Here is a 23,439-nt window from a genome sequence, read left to right as displayed (position 1 = left end):
CATTTGCAATCAATTCTGATGATAGAGAACATTTACTGTCACCGGGGGTTTAACTAAGTGAAATGCTGTCCCCTAAAAAAAGAGTTCCATTCTTCTCATTATTAGACCTGTATTACAACTGTTATTATTACACTTCACATTTTTTGTCAATTAAATAATTGGAGATATTTGTTTTCTCTCTTGTTATCTAAGTATCTACACCTTGTTCTCAATTTTGCCTCTTGGTGCTCCAAGCCTAAAATATTTACTACCTGGCCCTTTTAAGAGAGAGCTCACCAACTCCTGGCTAAATGCAACCTTTGCCACAGCTGAGATCATCTTTTGCTTTGGAACCACATACATTCTAATTTAAACGACCACTTCTGTGAGTCATTTGGAGAAGGTAAGAGGAGATAGAATGGAAGCTGACAGTCCATTGGGTCCTAAGGTTAAATAATTGTAGCTAATGTTAATTGAGCACATTATATGTGGCAAGCACTCAGATAATTAAACTCTGTATATATCGGCTTATTTAATACAGGAATCTTATGAGATACATACTATTCCCACCATCACCCCTTTTCCAAAGCTGAGAGTTGCCAAAGATCATTTTGATACGGGATATAGAGGTTTCTAGGATTTAACCCAGCAATGGGTAATCAGAACCAAAGTCAACATCAGCTGAGGCAGCTTAAATGTGTGAGAGGGGGTGGGTTGAGGGGCTTCAGGTGGTCCAAGGCAGATGAGTTGGTGTGGTCACGAGTTCTCTAGAGGAGGATAGGACTGTCAGGTGGTGAGAACCGCTGAGGTCCTCGGAGGTTCACAAAACTCCTTTACTCCTACCCTCCCAACAACAGGACTCTTTCCCATTCCAATCCCTTAAATAAAGTCTGGTTTAGAGTGTTCTTCGAATGAGCCTGTGAGAAAGTCTGAACACAATTTGTTATGTGGAGAGGTGAAGGGAAGTGGATAGGAAAGATCCGTAGGACGCAGAGGATCTGGGAAATCTGTCCCGGTCTATTTGTATATACTATGCACATACATTATATTTATACATATGTATTTACATATTTGTAATTTAATACACGTCTAGACAGTAACCCATACGTATTAGCAGGGTTTAGAATTTAAACATAATTATAATGTTCTCAACCTCCTGCAGTGAACACTTCAGAGCATTTTAAGAGGCTATAAATAACAAAAATAATTGAGAAGATTACGCGTACTCAAGGCTAGAACCTTCAGCCAGACCAGCTGTACCCTCCTTCAGTTGTTTTTCCAACCAAATACTCCTTCCCCGGCAGGATCCCGGGGGTCATCCCCTCGGCCAATGACGGCTTCAGGGAAGCGGTCCTGCGGATGGGGTATTATCTTCAGGAACACGTCCTGTCAACTTTGTAGTCGAGTCACCTATTTCGGTGGGTAGCGGCCGCTATTTCTTTAAAAAGACAGCGGATTTCGAAACAGGGAGGAAGGGGGGTCAGGAAAAGGAACCCAACTGCCTTTGAGAGCTGCCCAGCCAGCGCCTTCCCTTCTCCCGGACGCGCGCTCGGCCGGGCAGCGCCGCATCCCCGGTGGGGCGGGTGCGCCCCCTCTTTCCGCGGCGCCCACCTTCGCGGGGAAGCCCCCGCCGGCCGGGCCCCGGCGTCCGCGGGCGTCCGCGCGGCTTTGTCTGCGGCGTCGCGCTCCGGCGCTCGCTCGCCCCTTCGCCCCGGTGCGGGCTGTAACCCGATCTCCCATTTCCTGGTGGATTCTCTTAAAGAGGCCGCGGCCGAGAAGCAGAACAAAGGCTATTGTTTTATTTCCTCCTTCAGATTCCGCGTCCTTACCGGAATGTCCCTTCCTATATAATTATTTTCATTGCGTCTGAGCTTGGCCGGAGGGTTTAAAAAAAAAAAAAACTAAGTAAACACAAACACCTTGTGCCTTTCAATGTCTCCGAGAGACGGAGCGAGGGGCGGGGAGGCGCCGAATAAACCCTGCTCTGGGGCTTCTGGAGCCCCGGCGGAACGTCCCTCCGCTTGTCTTCCGCGAGCCGCGCGAGGGCCCGGCCGGGGGGCTGCGCTGCCCGCCTCGTCAGCAGCCGCGGCCTCGCGCGGCCCCGCGCCCCCGCCCCTCCGCCCCTCCCCCCGCGCGGCTTTTATTTCCCCGATGCCGGGCTGTAACCCGAGCTTTTATTTCCTGGTGGCTCCTTTAAGAGGCAGAGCTCAGTGCTGGGAATTCACGTCAGTTTCTGCACTGAAACTCTCAAGATCAATGAGCAGAGAGCTTTCTCAGTTCTGCCTTTCAGTTTCTCTCTTCCAGGAAGGAAAACATTCGAGAGAGCGAGCGAGGGAGAGCGGCGGGAGGGCGGGGGGCGGGGGCGCCGGCCGCGGGTGGGAGGAGAGAGCGGGAGGCCGGCCGGGCTGCGCGCCGGGTCGCCGCGCCGCGCCGCGACCTGCAGACCCCGCCGCCGCGCCGCCCGGCTCCCACGCCCCCGCCGCCCCGCGCAGCGCCTCCGCCGGCGCCCCGCCCCGCCCCGCGCGCTCGCGGCCCCCCGGGGCGGCCGCCTCGAGAGATGCTGCAAGAAACTTCTTAAATGACCGCGTCCGGCTGGCCGTGGAGCGTTTCTGGGTTGGGGAGAGGAAAGGAAAGTGGAAAAAAAACTGAGAACTTCCTGATCTCTCTCGCTGTGAGACATGTCTGAGACTCCTGCTCAGTGTAGCATTAAGGTAAAGATCTACCCCCCACCCCTCTCCCGGGTCGAAAACCTTGAGCTGCACCGGCCCGGCCAGTCGTGCTGGGCTTCTTCAGTTCCGAGGGGGCTGTTGCAGCCGCTCCGTTCGCTGGAAATGGTTTGGGGCGCCGGGGAAGGAGATGCAGCTCGCGGCGGCTGCCGTACCCTTTAGTGTAACCTTGCTACTCCCCCCTCCACCCTCCCGCCGAGCCCTCTGTCGGCTCCCGCGCCCCCAGCCCACCCCCTTTCTTTTTGACAATGAAATGCCCGTCACAGTCGGTCAGGAGGAACCCGAGTGGTCCCCAGGACTGTAAAACACCCCCGTAATTAGTGCGCTTTTTAAAATACCTGCTCCCTACTCCCACTCCCAACATGTGACTGAAATGTAACTTTTGTTCCCGAGGGGTGGTCTCCTTAAAAAAAAAAAGTTCTCCAGCCCCTTTGGGGTTGGAATCGTTTCTTCTTTTTTTAAGGGCTCCCGGAGTCTGACCAGACAGATTCCCCCACCCCCCCACCCCCCTCCCATTGTAATTGCAAGCGCTTGTTGGAGAGACAGTCGTGGTGTTGGTGTCAGCTTTTCCTGGGCATTGCACAATGAATTTCTTTCTTTTCTTTTCTTTTTTTTAAACCAAGGTGAATAAAGTTGCTGAATGCTTATTTTACTCTGATGCATATGAAAGTTGAACATTCCCAAAGTAGAAAACTACTGTGATACAGGGAGAAAGAGAATTATCTAAGTGACCAGGCAAAATGACCTTCCCAGTTTGACAGTGCAGAGAGGACATGGAAGAGTAGAAATCTCCAGGCTTTCTGGCCGTGTTTTGCAGGATTGTCAATGCAGGTGGAGGATGTTTGCAAACACAGTACTTAGCTTCCAAGTAGTTGTGTGTGTGCATTTATATTATGTATGTGTGTCTATAAAGGCTAGTGGTGCTGCGGTTTGTTGCTTCTGAAAAGTTGTTGTAAAGTTTGCCACCGTGAGGAGGCAGAATGATTTGTCCATCTCCCCCTGTTATTTGTTGTACACTTTGATTTTGCTGTTCCATCAGTACCCAGATGGAAAAAAGCCTGCTGCTTCTGTGAGAGGCTGAAGCTTGTTTGTGGCTTGGCCCATTAATACGCGTTCATGGAGTGGACACTGCAGAAAAAAATGAACAGATAACCGGTTTTCTTCATCTGTGGGAAGTTCGAGAAATCTTTTCTGTTTTAACACTGCTTTTCCATAGGATCTGTTTAGGGGAGACACAGTGTTTTATCATTTGCTTATTAGGTTTTCACAGTTATACTCAGGTTTTACCGTTTCTCATCAGGGAAGATTCTGCTGGGTTTGAAATAGGGCTAATGTGAACTGAAAAGGTGGGTTGGGTTTGTTTTTTGCCTCCCAAAAATGCCCAGTGGAACTTTCGGGTTTCTGTGTTTGTACCTATCCTGGGGTGGCAGGACATCCGTGGTGGAGGGGGTGTCGGAGTAAAGAACTTCGATAGTTTGATACTCCAAAACCAGTTTCTTTTGCTGTATGAATTTTATTCTATGAGCTCAGAAAAATCCTATGGTGTGGCTAATGTAATTCATCTGACACTTCATAACACAGAGGTAACTAAATAATAGGGTACAAAATCAGTCGTATTTAGCTTAATGGCAAGAAATCTGACCTCAGGAGAACCTGGACCAACTAGGAGACAGAAATTTTAGGGCAAAAACAACAAAAAGCAAGCCTTCCTATGACTTTCTTGATACCTTTTCTAAAGAGACCGTGTATGCTATTCTGGGGGGCTTGTGTCTGTGTGTGGCAGGCAGAAGTGCTGTGGGCCAGCTTGTCTCATTGTGCCCTGTGGGGAGAAGAGGACAGCAACCCTTTCCTTACACACACACACACACACACACACACACACAGATGGAAACAGTCCCAAACCCAGATAGCACACTTTCTTAAATGTGACATAAAAATTGCATCATAGTTGGCGTATCATTTTTTTCTGTCATTTACCCTCTTCAGTTCTTTTCAGGAGCCGCTTTTCCTGACTGTATTTTTCTGTAATTAGAATAGATTTAATGCTCTTCACTAGTAATGAAAGTATCACTTTTATTTTGGAATTTTTTTTTATGGAATCAGGCTATGACTGCATGAACCATGTGTATGTTTGAATGCATGTATATGAAGGGCATTTTTCCACAGAGTTTCTTTTTCAATTGGCAGTTTTCCAATAAGAAGCACTGGAAATCAAGGACCAGGGATTATTGCAGGTCGTCTGAAAATGTTCTGGTGATGTGTGCAGGGTTTCCCTTCTTCCTTGGGATGTAGGTCTGGTGACTGCATAATAAAAAATGTTTGCTGGGAGTCCACGAGCAAGTACTGGGATTGCCAGTAAACAATAAACTTTTCTGTGGAGCAGAGAATGAGTGTCAGGAGCTTGCAAGGATGAGCTGATGGATCTCATGTCCAGAGGACGTGGGACACTGGAGGCTCTCAGTATGGGGAGATGTCCCTCACTCCTCCTGTCCACTCCCGAAACCTTCCTCCCTTGCGCTCTTTCCTTACAAGCAGCTGGTCAGCAGGCAGTAAATTCCTCAGCAGCTGGTGTGATGGAGCACAGAGGAACCTGACCAGAGGCAGCCCCAGAGGGAAGTACTTTGTTTACTTCTGAGCAGCGTCAGTCCTGCTAGAAGAGTAGTGTGCGATTTAGGTGGAATTTCCAGGGTGAAAGTTTCTGAATCAGTCAGGCAGTGACACCTTTGTATGTGTTGCTTGCGTGGTGGTGGTGATGATGAATGCCTGATACGGGCTTTTATCTTTCTTTTGCACGTTATAAGCATGTTCCTGTCACCATAGGGAAGTTAATATCAGACACATGTTTACAGCAGAAGACAGGTTGACTATCCCAGAGTGACCCAAACTGTGACTGAGCCCCACTGCTTGTCTGCACCGGGCACTCTCATCATGAGAAATTAAACACTTCCATTCCTGACTATTTGGGGTTGTTTAAATGCAAGGACAGGGGCACCGAACTATGTAGAAAGTCAAATTATTTTTTTTTTCCGGCGGATTGCATGGCTGACTGTGCTGGTTATGGGAGGAAGGAAGAGGCTGTCTTTTCCATCATCAGCCTTCACCTTCAAGTCACCTGTTCAGGTTTAAGTTCAGCCAAGTCACAGCTGCAAGTAGTTACTGCCCCGCAGACACGGTCCTTTGTAAGGCTTGGGCGGCAAGGGCTATCCAGACTACTCCAGAAACGAGTCGAATCACTTCCCTGGTCCCCCTTTCTCTGCCCTCCGCACTGGTTGGTTTTCTTAGAGAATGAAATCTCTTTATTTTGCTGCCAACTGGAAGGCTCTGGGTTTCCCCTCCTGCACTCTGAGCTCCTTGGGTTTAGCGGTGATTATCTCTGACTCCTAGTACCCACCTTGGCACCTGGCTCATAAATGAGTCTCAGTCATGTTCGTTGGTTTGCAGCGAGGCATTGAGGAGGTCAGTGGCCTTCCCTCTCCATCCTGTGTACTCAGAGTGACTTAACACCTTCATTCACGGGCTTGCGTGAAGTAGTTAACAGGGCCACTCAACTGTCTTCAGGGAGGCCTACAGCACTCCTTGGTGTCCAAAAATTATCATCAGTAGAGTTTGCCCTATAATGTTTTATTATTAGTGGGGAGGGTATAGCTCAGTGGTAGAGTGCATACCTAGCATGCACGAGGTCCTGGGTTCAATCCCCGGTACCTCCATTAAATAAATAAGTAAACCTAATTAACTCTCTCACCAAAAGATAATAATAGTAATAATAAATTAAAGTAAAGTGATGTTAAAAACAAAAAAAGTTTTATTATTTTGATAAAAATTTTTAGGAACTGCTTTTTGTATCTAACCAAAAAAAAATAAATAAATGAAGAATTGAGTATAGTATAAGAAAGGGGCTTGAGGAGTCACTGGAGAAGGTTCAGATTAACAGGCTTCTAAGTCCTCTCCCCTTTTCTTTAGCAGTTGAATCAGGGAACTTTGAGATTTTCTGAGCTGAGGGACCTGAGAGATCACTTGGGCCCACATCTGATTTTTATAGAGAGGAGGTCCAGACCACTGGAGAGTTTGCTCCAGCTGATCAGTGACCGAGCTGGGTTTAGGGCAACACAGGCTCCTGGTTCCCAGGCTACTGCCCCACACTTGCTGGGTTCCCAGTGCATCCCTATAAAAGGCTGAGGAAATTCGATACAATAGGCTGTGCTCTCTCTGGCACTTCCTAGCGTGGTCCATTTTAATCTCGAGCCAGCTGGTATGAGGGCACGGGGCATGTGCCCGGGGAGAGGGTGTGTGTGGGGAGCCCTGGGTGGAGACGATATATTGTTAGATGTGAGAAGAGGAAGTAGTAGGAGTCAGGAGATGAGGGAAGACGGGCTTGATGGGCTTGCATTTGCACCACTATCTACAGCAATCTTTTTTTATTATTATTATTATGGTCAAAAGCAGGTAACGTTAAATTCACCAGCTTAACCATTTTTGCGTGTGCAGTTCAGTAAGTGTATCCACACTGTTGTGCAACTGAGCTCTAGAACTTTTTCATCTCGCAACACAGAAACTGTACCTACTAAGCACTGATTTCCCCTCTGCCCTCCTCCCAGCCCTCGGGAACCACCTTTCTATTTTCTGTTTCTATGATTTTGACTACTTTAAATAGTTCATATGAGTGGAATCATTATCTTTTTTGTCATTATTGAAGTATATTTGATTTACAATGTTGTGTTAGTTTCTGGTGTATAACATACCGATTCGGTCATAGATTTATATATTCTTTTTCACTATACGTTATTACAAGCTATTGAATATAGTTCCCTGTGCTATACAGTGGGACTTTGTTGTTGCAGTCATATTATCTTTACTTCACTTAGCATAATGGCCTGGTTCATGTTGTGGCATGTGACAGAATTTCCTTCCTTTTTAAAGCCTGCATAATATTCCATTTCCTGAATATGCCACATTTTCTTTATCCATTCCTCTGTTGAGGGATGTCTGGGCATGCTTCCATCTCATAGCTTTTGTGAATAATACTGAGGTGAACATGGGTGTGCAAATGTCTCTTTGAGATCCTGCTTTGAATTCTTTGGACATGTACCCAAAGATGGAATGATGGGATTTGACTGTCCTTTATGATTGGATTACTGCATTCTGTTGGTTCTTATTTTGCGGTTGGCTTTATTCCTTTGATTACTATGTAAGTTTAAAAAGCTAAAGCTCTAAACTGTTCTTAGAAACAGTGAACAGTTAATTTTAAAATGGCTTTTGCTCTCAGTGAGTTGCTTTTCCTAGAATAAACTTCACCTCCCCCCAAAATAAATACATTAAAAACAAGATGGGGTGGCAGGATACAGCAATACTTTAAAAAGTTTTTTTAAATTCGAAGTATAGTCAGTTACAGTGTGTCTGTCTTTGGTGTACAGCATTAATGTCTCAGTCATACATGTACGTACATATATTCATTTTCATAGTCTTTCATTATAGGTTATTGCATAATACTGAACATAGTTCCCTGTACTATACAGAAGAAATTTGGTTTTTTAAAATCTGTTTTTATATATATGGTAGTTAATATAATAGTACTTTTTTATAGCATGTGAAGCACTGGATACTTCTGCTTGGGGCTGAGGGCACTGGACCTGTTATTAGGGCCTTTCTGAGGAATCCTTGGGTGGGGGTGCTGGCTAGGCTCAGACATACACCTTAAATTACATGTAGTCAGCTTCCTGAGCTGAATACATGGCAGCTGGTCCTGGAGAGGTAGCTCACCTCTTTAGCACAGGTAAATTGAAGGAAAAGAAACTCCCACGGTGGGCACCAGATGAAGGGAGAGCTGAAACAGATCCTGTGCACCTGAACTGAGCTGCATTTACTCACACTGAGGATGGTCGGGGGCAGGGTGGGTGGAGGGGGAAGGGGATGCTGGGATGAAACTGAAGAGCGGCTGCATCCTGGTATGGATTTGGGAAAGTTTGCCCTGTGGTCGGTGTGGCTCCCCCAGCCAAGTGGATCCGTGTCAGATGAAGCCCCCTAGGGTGTGGGGTGTGCACATGATGTGTTTGTCTCTGAAGGCTCCTTGAGAGGCACCGGCGATCGTGTTCTGGCAGAGTCGTCGCGGCTGTGTTTGTTGTTGGACGTGTATAAAAAACCAATCTCTGTGTGTATTTGTTGAACAGAGTGAGTGCGAGTCAGTCAACACAGGGTTCCCACGGCAAGAGGGGCCCAGCTTAAAGAGCGTTGGCTGCCAGACCTGGTATTTGGGGGAAGAAAGACTAGACCAGATGCGTGAGACGTTAGAATGAGAGCCTGTTAAAAAGCAAACCCATTTTCATTGATTCCTAAACAGACAGGAACCAGACTAATAATAAAGGGTGGCGTCCCAGGCTCAGCCCAGCACGTGGGCAGAAGTGGCCTGTGTCCGCGTCAGCTGTTGGTTAGAAATGACGGCTCCTTTGGGTTGGGAAGTGTTCTTCCGCATCGAAATAGTACCGCAAATATACTGTTTTGCACTGTTGATTTGCTCCACAACCGTCTCTTCTTAGATGGTGAAAGTATACAGTTCAGCCTGGTTTTTGTCTAAATGACCTGGAATTTGGGAGTATGGGGGGTGACTAAGGAAGGCGTTAGCCTGTGTTTGTTAAGTGTGGACCCCCCATGAGCCAACTGCTCACTCCGTCCTACGGACTAAGCTTAGGGAAACACCTGCGTTTTGGGAGCTTTTTAAAGTCTATGTAAGGAAAGGGGTTTGTGTGCTGTTCTGGTGGTCGTTGCTCCGCGTTCCTTCCTCTTCCTCCTCCTCTTCCATCACCACTACGGTCATTTATTTACTGCTCTGTGTGTGCTGGTCCTTGGGCTACACGTTGTATCTGCTTGATCTCATTTGCTCTTCTCACCTCCCGCAGGGATTCAGGTTTTCTCCCCAGGCTTTTTGTTTGTTTGGTTTTGGTTTTGGTTTTGGTTTTGGTTTTGGTTTGGTTTTTGGTTTTGTTTTTGTTTTTACCAGCAAGGAGCCTGAAGCCCAGGGTAGTTAAGTGGTGTCCTGGCCCAAGATCTCATAGGCTGTCCTCGGCCAAGCTTGGACCAGAGTCTACATCTCGGGATCGCGGGACTTTCCCTGACCCTCGTCTCAAGTCCTGCCACCTTTATGAAGAAAGTTAGGAAACCAAGAGCCACAGGGCAATGAGGAGAGGCCAGAAGAGAGCTGGCAGAGATGTTCACCAAGGTCCTTCGCTCCTTCCCTCTCTGGCCTGCCCCGCAGCCGGGTTGTTCCTAACCGTCCCTTTGGTGATGGGGAGAGAGCCAGATGGTCACACTGCACCCCTCCCCCAACCCTGAATGGCTGTCCAGATCTTCCATCTTCACACCAATCCCTGATGCTGTCTAGTGATACTTGGCCTTTCGGTGGGTTTCGTTTGAGCCCTATTCATGCTTTTCTTAGATCCCTCCTCTTCCGTCTCTGCCTCTCCCTTCTTTCCCCCTGTGCCTGCTTACCTGCTTACGACGTCACCAGGTGGGTGACAGGCCTGATGGTGTCCTCTCATCCTGCCCACCCTCAGAGTGAGACACCTTCGTCACACCTGGGTCAGGCTCTTGGCCTTCCTTCCACAGGTTTTTTGTTTGTTTTCCCTTTAAAACTTTTTACACAGTCCACAAATGTGATGCTTTAAAAAAAAACCATCCCTCGTGCACATCTTTAACACCATGTGATTTCTCGGAATCGATTTGAAGTCTTTTCAGGTATTCCCTGATTGTCCCCCACCACCAAAAGAATAATCTTTTTTCTTTCCTGTGTCCTGATAGCCTGATCCTACTGGCCTTGTTCTAATTTCTCTGAATGAAGAGAGAATTGGGCGCTCTGACGTCACGCATTTATGGATTTGAACGGCATTAATGAAGCACATCTTCAGAGCAGATGTGGGGAAGGGAGCAGAGATGTGGTGAGGACGTAGCAAAAGAGGACTCAGAGCATCACCCCAGATTCTCATGAAACAGATGAGGAAACTGAGTCCCAAGGCACTTAACAGCAAGTCTGAGAGCACAGTGCTCTGCGTAGCTGAGCCAGCATCACAGTCAGGTGTTCTGTCCCAGGGCCGAGTCCCACTAACGCTGCGGCCCAGGGCGACTGACAAAAAGCAGACAAGTTCTCAAAGCATTGGCTCATCGCGAGGACTCGTATACAAACAGTGAAACCCCCTTTTCCGGCACCACACAATAACTGACGATATTAATGATCGTAATTATGATCTCTAAGGGAAAGCCCAACTTTAAATGATGGGATTTAGGAAGTGAGGAAATAATGTAATGCATTTTGGAAAGCTATCCAACAAAAATGGCTGGCACAGAAATAACTAAGTTTTTAAAAGGCTATGCTTCAGTTATCCTGTGAAGGACCTACGAAAGTAATCCTTTACTCCCTAGTGAAGACAGGGAAGAGCTGCCCAGTAGGTCCGCATGCTCACCAGCCCTCGTGGGTTCCTCGGGCCTATTTTCCCTTTGTACGTGGGAGTCAGACACACGGAAAACGATCTCATTTCCTGAATGGCCTGAAAAGGTCGGGCAGCCCTGCTGGTGGGAGCGCCGTGGGTGCGTGTGCTCCGTGATGTGAGTGTTGCCACCACAGAGCTCCAATCACGCAGCTTCAGCTTTTGATTTGCATTTTAATCTGCCTGATGCCATTCTTTGGTTCTTATCTGTCAAGTTGATTTCTCTTCAGGGGATGGTAAGTTCCTGAGAAGAGGGGACCAGTCATTGTCAGACTGCGTGGAGTGCTTCTGGGGGAGGGACGGATCCCAGAGTAGACAGACCTGAGTGTGAACCCTGCTTCTTGAACTTGAACTTGTTCACTTTAAGCTTGAACCTGTTAACTCATCTGAACTGGTAATAAAAATACTTATCTCTTGAGACTGTTGGGATATGTTAATTGCCTAGTGCAATACCTTACGTTGTACAAAAAAAAAACTTGGTTCTCTCTCTATATCCTCCCATCATAGAAATCTAGAAGGGGCTAGAGATTTTCCAGTCCTATGCCTACACTATCCAGTTGAGAAGTTGGAGACTAGAGGTGTTACGGTCTTGCTGGAGCTCCTGTGGCTGGATCGTGGCACCGCCTGAACCAAACTCTAGGTCTCCTGAGCTGGCAGACCCCCAGCCAGCACTGTCACCGTCCCCTTGAGTTTCTCCCAGGGCGAGGGTCACTCAGTCAGCGCTCTGCAAAGCCCTGATTTTGACCTTGATTGAATACAAGCCTCAACAAGAGAGCTGAGCCAACTGCAATTACATGGTAGGAACAGATGCCGTTTGCATCTTAAAGTTGGGAGGGAACAGCTAGTGGGGTTCTGAATAAGTTTTCAGAGATGAAAGAACAGTGGAAAAAAAAAAAAGAAAGAAAGAAAGAAAGAACCCTTAAGCCCGTCAGGGCTGTGCAGTGACTCTGATGAGCATTATTACTCAGCCCTCAAGTATTTGAACCTATTCAGGGATCCGCTTGTTCATACAGTTGCTGATTATTGGCGACCCCGGCGAGGCTTGAGAGGAAGACATCCATTCTTGAGTCTGCTTTTGTGTGACCGGCAGCTCCGTGTCTGACCACAGGGCAGATGCTGTTGGCTGCGGGCTGGTGAATTTCCAGTTGCAGGAGTGGCGAGTAGGCGGCTCTTCGTGGGATTTTATATGCAAGAGTTTAAAAAAGCCAAATTTGCTACTTCAGGGCATGAGGGAACTTTGGTTTTTAGCAGATTTGTTAAGGGACTCAAGTGTCTTTTTTCAGCAGCTAGCCTTCACTTCACTGTGGACTTAAAGCACGTTCCTGAGTTTTCCATACACATGTTAAATGAGGAGATGGAGCCTGGAAAATGTCCCCCTCTCCTTTTTCTTAGTGGAGGTACTGGGAATTGAACCCAGGACCTCATGTATGCTAAGCATGCGCCCTCTCCCTGAGGTGTACCCCTCCAAATCCCCGAAAATGGCCTTTCTTGAGGAATAGTGGACAGAAGTGGTCGCTGCCTCCTCCGCCGACCCCAGGAAGCAGGTGTGGGCACTTTCGGGCCATTGAGGAAAGAGCTTAGGCTTGGAGAGAAACCTTCCCTCTGTCCTTGCCCTGGAAAACACAAGCGAAAATTGGTGATTTTCTTCTCAGCTGTCTTGTGGGTTTTGATGGGGTCATGTCACTTTATCTTTCTGAAGCCATGTCTGTGTTACGAGGTCAGTCAACCCTGCTTCCATCACACCCCCTATACGTGAAGAAGCAGTAACCAAAGATGAGATGCTGACTCTCACATATTTCCCAGAAGAGATGAGCTACAGGTAGAAATCAGCGTTGTCATTTAAAAAAAAAACAAAAAACAAACCCCAGAGAACAGCCGGTTTGTCTCTGAAGTCACCCATTTCCCTAATACTTCCCTTGAGTCCCTGGGGAAGGGGTGGGTCTGGATGTGCCGTGGTGTCTACCTGGCTGTGATGTGGCCAGAACAGCACTGGGGTCCCTGACAACGTGGAATCAGTATTGTCTGAAGCCTAATAATTAGTACTTGGGTAAATGGATCCGCACTGGTGCGGGCAAGGGGAACAGTCACACTTCCTAATAAGGAGCGGGAGTTTCCTGAGCTCTTTTCTGGGCTGCTTTCGGGGGCTCAGACAAGGGAAGGAGAGTTTTCTCCATGTTATGTCCTTTACTCACGGTTGCTTTTAGACCATGTATTTTTCCCAGACACTATCCTTGACCATCTCATCAGCCTCCTGCCAGAGCAAACCACATGGTAGCATCTCCTGACCCAGCTGTCTGGTCCAGCGATGTCTTTTCATGTACAGACTTGCAGTCACTGGCGGGGCACCCAGAGGGGCGGAAGTGAGTTCTTTTTCATTCCGGCCTCTGTGTGTGCTCTTGTGTCTAAGTTCCGGCCCCACAGTTGGCACACTTGGTTTTGGGAGACAGGCAGTCTGAAGGATTGGACCCCAGGTGTACTTTGTAGCTGCCATGTCCTCCTTTTGACGTGAGATCTGGGAGATTTAAACAGTCTGTGTCATGAGTTCACGTGACTGGTGCTTTGGATTGTGGAGACTGAGGCTCTCCTAATGGTCGTGACAGTCGTGGCTGTGGGGCGATGGGTGGGGACATCAGGTCACTTCGCACCTTTTGATCTGCTCTGTCTTCGAAGTGAGGTGAACTCCTCTTGACGTGGAGACTCAAATGTCCCGATTTGACTGCCTACATCTCTGATCCCCTGGAAAGCTGCCAGCTTCTGATTTGACCCCGTGTCCCCAAGTCCTTCCTTTCGTCTACCCGCTCAAATACCTGAGGGTGAGGTGGAAGGAGAGACCGTCCCTGCTGGAAAGGTAAGAGTCTTTGCCCTCAGAGAAGCAGAGGAAGAAAGGCTTGCTTCCTGAAGTTGGCATTCTGCTTTTTTGCGTCTCTGAGGCTCTGTGCTCTTGGCGGGGCCGTGAGTGAGTGGTGCGGGGGCACTTCTCGGCGGCAGAAGTCAGCTGCGGGTCAGATGCAGTTTCTGAACACGGTGGGATTCCGGGGGAATGCTGGCAAGCAGCAGGGAGGCTGGAGTGATGATCCCTGCATCGTTTTCAGCACGCTGTAAGGGGATCTTTAACATTCACCAGGCAGGAGGGAGATGGGCACAGGGACCTAGGGTTTTGGTTACATCTCAAGTAGGGCACCTATTAGAATACCCGTCTCAAAAGCTTCCACCTTCCCTAGCACCTTGCTTTTTTCTAAGCTGCCCACCCTAGAAAATGAGTGAAGACCTGCTGACAGCAACAGCAGGAGATTGATTTCTCATTTCCTGGGTGCACGGCAGTGGCTCTGCTTGGAGATATGTGGGACAAGGCCTCAGAGCTGGGAAGAGAACCTTAAAAATGCAAGAAGGGAAAAAGGCAGAAAGCTTCGCAGACCCTGCCAAAAGGAGGAGATGGGCCCTGGGGCGCAAGTCACTGTTAACCTTAGCTGGCTCTCCTGAGAACTTGTCTATCTTGAAAGATTCGGTAAAGTGGCTGGATGGAGCTTCCACAAGGTAGGGGGAACACCTGCTTGTGCTGTCGTGGTCAGCCCTGGTGCTGAACAGCCGGATCGAAGGGAAAGATGGTTCTGCGCACGCTTCCATTTTAGCTGTGGTGGTTAAAGGTCTACCGTGGAGGAGGTGTGGGAGGATGAACGCCTAGTCCTCTCCCCTCTTGGTTCATTTTCTCTAGGTTATGGAGAAGGTGACGTCACAACACCTCCTGTTTTGTTTTGTTTTTTTTTTTTTTTTTCATTCTTTTTTTTGTTGAAGTATAGTTGATTTACAGTGTTAGTTTCAGGTGTACAGCAAAGCAGTCCAGTTATACATACACATACGTGTTTTTTTTTCAGATTCTTTTCCATTACAGCTCATTACAAGAAATTGAATATAGCTCCCTGTGCTATAACAGGTCCTTGTTGTTTATCTGTTTTATATATGGTCATGTGTATCTGTTAATCCCAGACTCCTGATCTCTCCCTCCCCGCCCCCCACGATACCTCGTATTTCTTAATCGGGTGTGTTTTAGGACGACCTGCCGGGCCTGGTTTGGGCCGATCTCATTACCCTCACTTGTTGCACATGTCTGGGCTGTCAGGCTGAGTGCCAAAGGGGTTACTGGACAGAACTGACTTTACCGCTCTGGCCCCCGAATCGGTATCTGTGATTCTTCCTGGGGCCTTGTCTTCTTGGGGTGCTCTTCTTTTAATCCTCTGGGACTCCGTATGGGGCTGTGGTGACAGGATTGTGCTGCTGTGGGGATGTCCTGGGTGCACACGCAGTCCAGGCTGAGGCAAGAGTCAGCTGGGCTGGGAAGTTGACGGTACTTAGCACTGGAGGGGTTTCTGTTACCCCATTTTCCAGACAGGCCATCTCTAAGCTGGTCCTTGTGTCCCCAGGGCACAAGTGTTTTAGGCTTTGGGGGAAAATTCACAATTTCAGAGTCACTCTTTGCTTGCATCTGTGTGCATTCATGGCCTCAGAATTGAAGTGCGTTGAAATATTGCTGCATAGCCCACTGCCTAGAAAGTAGCTTCTTTGGTTCAGAGAAAGGTTCCTAGGTAAAGTTACTCAAGGCTCAAGCCTCAGAACCAACATTGGGAGTTAGAATCCACTTGTGCTGGAGGGCACAGGGTGAGGGTAGCTGATACCAGGCCTCTCTGCACTAGTGTTAGTTCTGATCGGGACTGTGTGGTGTGATTGTGCTTTCCTGGGCCTCATTCTGCTTCTATTCCGAGCGGTTTGTTCTTGTGACTCTGCATATGGGCACCTGTATTGCATGCTCAGAGGGTCATGTGTCACAGAAATCATGGTATAATCAGCTTTCCAGCTTGTAGAGTGAAAGACTGCATGAAACCCAGCCTGGTGGCAAAGAAACTTTACATATAGTTGTAAAATATATCTTCTTGGAGAGCTGGCTTTCTGATGGGCTTTAAACAGCGGTGTGAGGGCCTGTTAACAAGCTGTTTCTAAGAGCATCTCCCTGGTCTGGTCCTAGAAGGTAATGTGTACGTATTGCAGCTACGAAACAGTCTGCCCATGTGTGTGTATATGTTGGTAGATTGTGTGTGTATGTTTGTGTGTTTATTTTCAACGGCGAATGAACTGAGAAGATAATTGTTTTTTAAATTGAAGTATAATTGATTTACACAATTGAAGTGTTGTGTTGGCTTCAGGTGTACAGCAAAGTGATTTGGTTATACATGTATATGTATATATATATCTATATTCTTTTTTTCAATTCTTTTCCATTATAGTTTCTTACAAGATACTGAATACAATTCCCTGTGATATATATACAGTAAATCCTTGTTGTTTATCTACTTTATATACAGTTGTGTTTATCTGTTAATCCCATACTCCCAATTTATCCCTCCTCCCTCCCCGCTTCCCCTTCAGTAACCGTAATTTTGTTTTCTATGTCTATGAGCCTGTTTCTGTTTTGTAAATGAGTTCATTTGTTTCACTTTTTAGATTCCACATATAAATGATACCATATAATTGTCTTTCTCTGTCTGCCTTCATTTAGTATGATCATCCCTGGGTCCATCCATGTTGCTGAAAATGGCATTTTATTTTTTATGGCTAAGTAGTATTCCATTGTGTATGTATGTATGTGTATATATATGACATGTCCTTTAGTCACTCATCAGTCAGCAGACACTTGGATTGCTTCCATGTCTTGTCTATTATAAAAACTGCCACTGTGAACATTGGGGTGCACATGTCTTGAAAAGATAATTTTAAATGTTTATTTGCTCCTTTATCAGTGTCCACATTCTCCACTGGGCTATGTTCTGGTGTTTTTTTTTTTTTAAAGCTGGCTTAAATGAAGAGGCATTCAGTCAGCCACATGGTATGAGTCAACCAAACTTCAAAAAGCTTCAGCATGTTTGTGATCATAACCTCAGTCTGTAAGAGCTGCTTGAAGGATTTAAAATACTTGGATGAATAGGTAAATCACCTCCCCATCAGCAAACTAGCATTCAGGTTCCCAGGTTCAGCAAAGCAGTGTTCCTCTTATGTGTCTAATCATATTTGAACTTTTCACATTCAAGTGACACAGCTGAAAATGGGTCCAGGCCAGCTTCTGCTCCTGCTGGAGTTTAGTGAGTACTCTTTCCTGTGACTAGGATGCCACACTTCTCCTGGGTTCGCAGCTGCTGTGCTGAAAAACAGGTGTCTCTTATAATCCCCGACTGGATCGGTTTGCTAGCCTGGCAAGGCCTTGTACTTACTGTTATTTATTTATTTATTTTTGCCCCACGCAGGTCAGTTAACTGCACGAGGTGTTGGTGGGCAGGACTAATGGGGAAGAAGATGGTGGCTTTTCTTGGTGGAGGTTTCTGTTAAAAGACTCCAGCTAAGAGTCTGAGAGCATAAAGAGAGAGCTAAATAAAACTGTTCAGGCTACGACTCACAGAGGAGAACAGCCAAAGGAGGGTAGTCATGCATAGTTCTGCTAAATCACCTCTGTCTCATTCTGCAAAGGCCACGGTGGCTGTCCAAGACTAGGGGAGTGAGTGATGACACTTCTCTGGTCCACAGCACACCACTGGACTCACCCACTGTTGCTTCTTCAGGCTTCTGGATCCAGTGCAGAGTCCAGACCCCATGTCTCTCCCACTGTCTGTCCTTCTCCATTCTGTCCAGCACTGTCCCTCCTCTGGCCTCTGACTCTTCCGTTGCCCCCGTCTGGTCTTCCACCACTCCCTTCTCCTTCCAGTGCAGCCCAGAGTGATTCTTTGCAGACAGGAAGTTGATCACCCCAGGCCCTTTCTGACGCTTTGGTTCAGGGGGAAACCCAGCTCTTGATCATGGCATCGGGGCCTTTTTAGAATCATCTCCACCCTCCCACTCCACATTGTATTCCAACCAAGGCCTGCTCTTCTCCCAGACCTTGTAATGAACTTTTATGCCTGGAATCCTGCCCCAGCCCTTTTTCTGCTTGGTTGCCAACTTGTCATCTGAAGCCTGTTTCTTAAGCTGACCCTGGTGCTGTTGGGCACAGCGTCCTACAGACTCATCGAACACGCCTCTGTTGCTGGCAGTGATCCTGCCACAGTTAGGGTATCATCCTCCAGCTAGAGTGAACACGCACTGAGAGCGAGAGAGGGACAGGTGGATTCGTTTTCTGTTGCCGGGGTCCGGCAGCACAGTGCTTGGCGCGGGGAAGCTGTATGTGTGATAGCTGAACAGAATTTTTTAAGTCAGCAACTGTTGATTCAGCTTGTGTTCTGGGCTGGGTGGTTTCTGTGCTGCATAAGAGAAGGGGAAGATGGAAACCTCACATGGCTGAAATTCTGAGCAAACACCCCCGAACGGTGGAGGGAGGAAGTAAGGCAGAGGCCTTATTTCGATTTCAGTGTCAGGATCGCGTGGCAGATCCCTCCATGAGGCCGGAGCCCTGAGGGGACACCTGCACACAACACACACTCTTTCCCTCTTGATTGCCCATCTTCCAGAGGGGAGCACGGGCAGCTGGAGACCAGGCTTGAGAACGTATAGGCTGAACGTGCGGGAAGAAGTGCGACAGCCCCAGGTGAGAGCACGTTCACAGATCCAGCCTCTTTTCTTGGCTCACAAAGCCTCCGGGGTCAGGGAGAGAGAGCTGGCGGCTGTCTGTCGTAGCCGCGTGCTGACATCGCCGGCCGGTCCTCTGGGATCGACAGGTCTGTCACCACGGGGTGGGGCTGCCAGTTGTCCCCCTCCTCACTTGCGTCCTCGCTGGCTGGTGGAGATGACCTGAGAGCCCGGCAGCTCTCTGAACATTCTTCGAGGACCGGGATTGCCTTTCCAGGAAAGGGGAGGGCTTTGACCTTCCCTTGGTCAGCTCCTCACCCTCCTCCTCCTCCAGATCCCACGTTCTTTTCCACACTGATCTGAATGGATCCTCTCTCTGGAGCTGTTCAACCTGCTGTGCGTTGCCCTGGGACTCGACCAGTGAGAAAACGGAGTGCACCTCAGGCCTCGGAAACAGCCGCTGGTCCTGTCTCGGGGTGGTAGGGGAGCCTCCACGTTTCTGTCTACAGTGGTCAACTCGATGCTGTTTGCTGAAAGAGGAGACAGTGTTTTAGAGTTAGGAACAATCTGACGAGTGTGAGTTGGGCCAGTCTGGGGAAGCCAGGTGTTTTCAGACACAAGCAGACACCTCTGGGCCCCACTCTGAGCCCAGCTGGCTCATTTCTCTCCACTCTTGTTGCCACTGACATACAGCTGGGATTCAGGCACGAGGGTGGCTGAAAACTTTGCACTTCCTGAACCCAGCCAGACCCCAGCAAGGGTTCTTCTCCAATTCTCCCGAGACTGTCACCTGCCAGCGGCTCTCCTTCCCAGACCCACCCTGCCGCTGCCCGCCAGCCCTGCTCTCCTGGGTATCCTTTCGGCTGGGGACGGGGGCCATCTCCACACTCTTTTACCCAAGGCTTTCTGTACCCACGGGGCATCCAAGGTTCCCCTTGCCTCCCAGACAGTCTCCACAAGGGGCTGTGTGGTGAGTCAGGAGCTGTTACAGGAACACTCACCTAAGCCGGGTCGGGGAGCAGCAAAGTGTAGGTGCGTGTGTGCCCAGTGAAAAGCCACATTTATGAAGCTGCTGAGCTGGGCGTGGCCATGAAGGGTGTGCCCTCTTCACAGCACTCAGCTCACACACCTCACACTGGGGCGACTGGTGCCGGCAAGTCTCCTCCCACTGTTCCACCCCATGCCCGGCAGCTCCGCCGCCAAGGCTGTGGATGAAGAGGCCGTTTCCTTCTTGTCCACTTCCTCTCTCTCCCTTCCAGCCTCACCAGACCCAGTGGTAAGCTTACTCTTCAGGGAACATGGAACCTGTAAGGGGCTTAGCACTAGTGGCATCTGGGGTTCCTGATAATTAGTGCGTCACAATCTAAACCCTCTTTTAGTTCTGCGAGAAAGTACGGTCCTGGTCCCAACAACCTGCTTAAGGGCAAACTTTTGAACCTCCATGATTCTATTAGAACCGTCAGTCATTGTTTCCACTTGAAGTTGCTTAAAAATTGACAACGTCTAGGAGGAACATTTCAGGATGGACACGTCCCTGCATGAGCTGTGGAAATAGAAATAGGAATGAAATAACAAATGTCCACACAGTTGTGTGGGTGGGGGCACCGTCCTCCCCCACCAAGCTGGAGTTATATTTTACAAACCCCAAATTGTAACGTGTGAGCTGATAAAGGACTTTGTACTGGTTTTCCTTCATGTGGCAAGTCTTAGAAAAGGGTCCCTTGTTATCCTTTAACAAATTGGATTTGTCAGAAATAAAATCGTGTGAGATCAGGCCCCTTTAGGAATAATAGCCTTACATCCAGCCATTCTTCCGGGATGGCCAAGGTGACACCCAGTGATCAAAAACACCACGCCTTGGGTCTCCTGTGCACTTCCTCCATGTTTATGGCCCTTGGCTGGTGTTGAGAAGGACTGGTGAGTCTGTTTGTCTTTCTTCTGGATGAAAGTTGCAAGGACACTTAAGCCTTCTGCTCCAGGGCAGAATCCGATCAGACACCGAGATCAGGAAGAAATTTTCCCCCTATGGTGTCAGATTGCACAGGTACCAGGCCAGGTGTGCTACCCCTGTTTAAACGCAGGCACGCACACACACACACACAAGCACACGCCTCCTTACTGGCCATCTTCAGAGCAGGATGTTGGACTCCTTGGCCCGCAGCCGGATTCCTTTGGCACGTCCTGCGCTCTAAGATGGCAGGCAGCTGCCCCAGGTGCTTTTGCACTTGACTTTCCTCCAACTGTGCTGTACTGACCTCAGGGCCATGTCTTCCGACCCCTGCAACTCTCACTTTTCTGGAGATCTGAAATTGGGTCTAAGTATACACACAGCCACCCGCGCACACGCATATTTGTCTTTAAAGAGCTTTGCGTAGATTCGCTTCCCCTTTCCCAGCTTTACTTTGGCACTGACACCACTTGAAACCCGAATGCATTCCCAGAGCATCAAAATGCTGTTCCCAATAGCAGGTGCCCATCTCAAGCTTGTGTTGTAAGGGACTTCCAAGTCTGACCTAAAGAAGTTGGGGCGCGGGTGGAGAGATGGACTTTTTATGTCTTTGGGTCGGGCCAGCGGTGCGGCCTCTCCGCAGCAGGATAATTACCAGCGATTCCGGCTCCTCCGCCTGCGTTTCTCTTCCAACGCGTCTATCTGCTGCGGCGCAGTGCTTCCTTCTGTCTCTATTATTAGCCGACTTCGCCTTCCCATTCAGTTCCCGTTCCCTCCTCGTCTTCCTCCAGTCCTTCTTTACCCTTCACCCCTGTAGAGCTATTTTGGGGCACCTGGGTTCTATTCAGATGTGAACCTTTTTTCTCTCTATTAAAATACATTTATTTCTCAGTCATTTCGTCAGGCACTCACTCATTTATATTCACCAAAGAGAAACCCTCCCACCTCCAGCACATTGTGTCTGGCTTGTGAACCTTTAAAACAGGATGTGCCGAGGTGAGTCCCCCCAAAACAGGTTTGCTCCAAACGAGGACTGTGGGCGCAATACCCTGGTGCTCACCGGTTCGTTTTGACCCGTCTCTTGATTTTCTTGTTGCTCTTTGATCATTCTGCCCTGATCATGCTCCTTACCCCAAGTACTGCTTTATTTATTTTATTATTTTTTTAAATTGAGGTATAGTGGCTGTGCAGTATTATATGTTACAGGTGTACAGTATAGTGGTTCAGTTTTTAAAGGTTATATTCCATTTATAGTTATAAAATACTGGCTGTGTTCCCGGTGTTGTACAGTACATCCTTGTAGCTTACTTGATACCTAATAGTTTTCACCTCTTACTTGCCCTCCCCTTTCCCCTCCCCCCCATACCACTAGTTTGTTCTCTGTATCTGTGAGTCTGCTTCTTTTATGTTATATTCACTAGTTGTATTTTTAGGATTCCACGTGTAAGTGATATTATACAGTGTTTGTCTTCCTCTGACTTCTTTCACTTAGCATTCAAGTCCAACCATGTTGCTGCAAATGACAAAATTTTGTTCTTTTTAAAGGCAGAGTTGTATTCCACACACACACACACACACACACACACACACACACACACACACACACCACATCTTCTTTATCCAGTCATCTGTTGATGGACACTTAGGTTGCTTCTGTATCTTGGCAATTATAACAATGCTGCTGTGAACATTGGGGTGCGTGAGTCTTTTCGAGTTACTGTTTTTGTTTTCTTCAGATGATGAATACCCAGGAGTGGAATTGCTGGGTCATATGATAGTTCTAGCTTTAGTTTTTTGAGAAACCACCATAGCATTGTCCACAGTGGCTGCACCAATTTACATTCCCACCAACAATGTACAAGGGCTCCCTTTTCTCCACATCCTCACCAACATGTGTTATTTGTGTTCTTTTTGATGATTGTCATTCTGACAGGTATGAGGTGATATCTTATTGTCCCAAATTTAGCACCTTTTTGTTTTAGCACCTTTTTGTTCGCCTTTGGTTTGTTCTTTCTGTAGTTTATTGTTTCTTTTCCCTTTAAGTTTTTCTTGTTCTTTTGGGTACGCTGGTATTCGTTCCTGCTAATCAGAAACAATTATACCAGTTTTCATTACATAAATTTGCTAAATGGATATAATAGTGTTGAGTACATATATCAAGCATGCCTTCAGAAATAGGGGAAGAAAAGTAGGTTTTTGGCAGCTTTCAATATAGTGGTAATTTCAAATTTATAATAATTGAGAAATAGTTCATGTGATTCTTGTGGAGTAAAAGCTTAAGAGTTACTCTTTTTGTAATTTATGTGAGCCTTGCGTAGTTTGGGTAACAAATCCAGTTGAAACATATGAGTTTTTTCAAATATCAGCCTTAGAAATTATAATCATTGCTTTAATTTCAGCAACTAATAATTAATTTCTGTATGTTAAGGGTTTTAATGTTGGTGATATGTTCCTGTGTGGTATTAGCCCATTGGGAATTATAATTTTCTCACTTCATAGTAGAGTTTATGGGGTGTGATGTACCGCATATAAGTAGTGAAACTGAATTTCTTTAAATAGCCTTCCTGGTTAGGCTTTTACTGAGGTAGCTGTAGTTTTTGCTTATTCCTGCCCGTCGGTGAGATTTTTTGGTATAAGGGTAGTTTCAACATACCCTGTTCTAGGAATGGATGGAAAGAGTTAAGGGAATTCTGTTTGAGTCATACCTCACCGAAGAACAACATCATTTTAGAAATGAAAGCAGAAAAGTTCTCACTCTTCTAAAAATGGTTAT

At 47.5% G+C, this 23,439-nt stretch overlaps 1 protein-coding gene across 3 annotated transcripts in view; it reads left to right on the top strand.

Moving 5' to 3' along the window:
* Positions 1-2,437: 2,437 nt before the first annotated feature.
* The window catches only part of ETV6 (ETS variant transcription factor 6), a 222,635-nt gene continuing 201,633 nt past the window's right edge, over positions 2,438-23,439 (top strand). For all 3 annotated transcript variants that reach the window (XM_032473181.1, XM_032473182.1, XM_032473179.1), the window contains exon 1: positions 2,438-2,690. In XM_032473181.1, coding sequence (XP_032329072.1) covers positions 2,658-2,690 — 33 coding nt within the window. In that variant the 5' untranslated portion in view covers positions 2,438-2,657. The remainder of the gene's footprint in view (positions 2,691-23,439) is intronic.

This window comes from Camelus ferus, chromosome 34 (assembly GCF_009834535.1).
Source record: "Camelus ferus isolate YT-003-E chromosome 34, BCGSAC_Cfer_1.0, whole genome shotgun sequence".
Taxonomy (NCBI): domain Eukaryota; kingdom Metazoa; phylum Chordata; class Mammalia; order Artiodactyla; family Camelidae; genus Camelus; species Camelus ferus.
The sequence above is the reverse complement of the archived record's forward strand: the minus strand, read 5'-3'. Positions and strand labels throughout refer to the sequence as shown.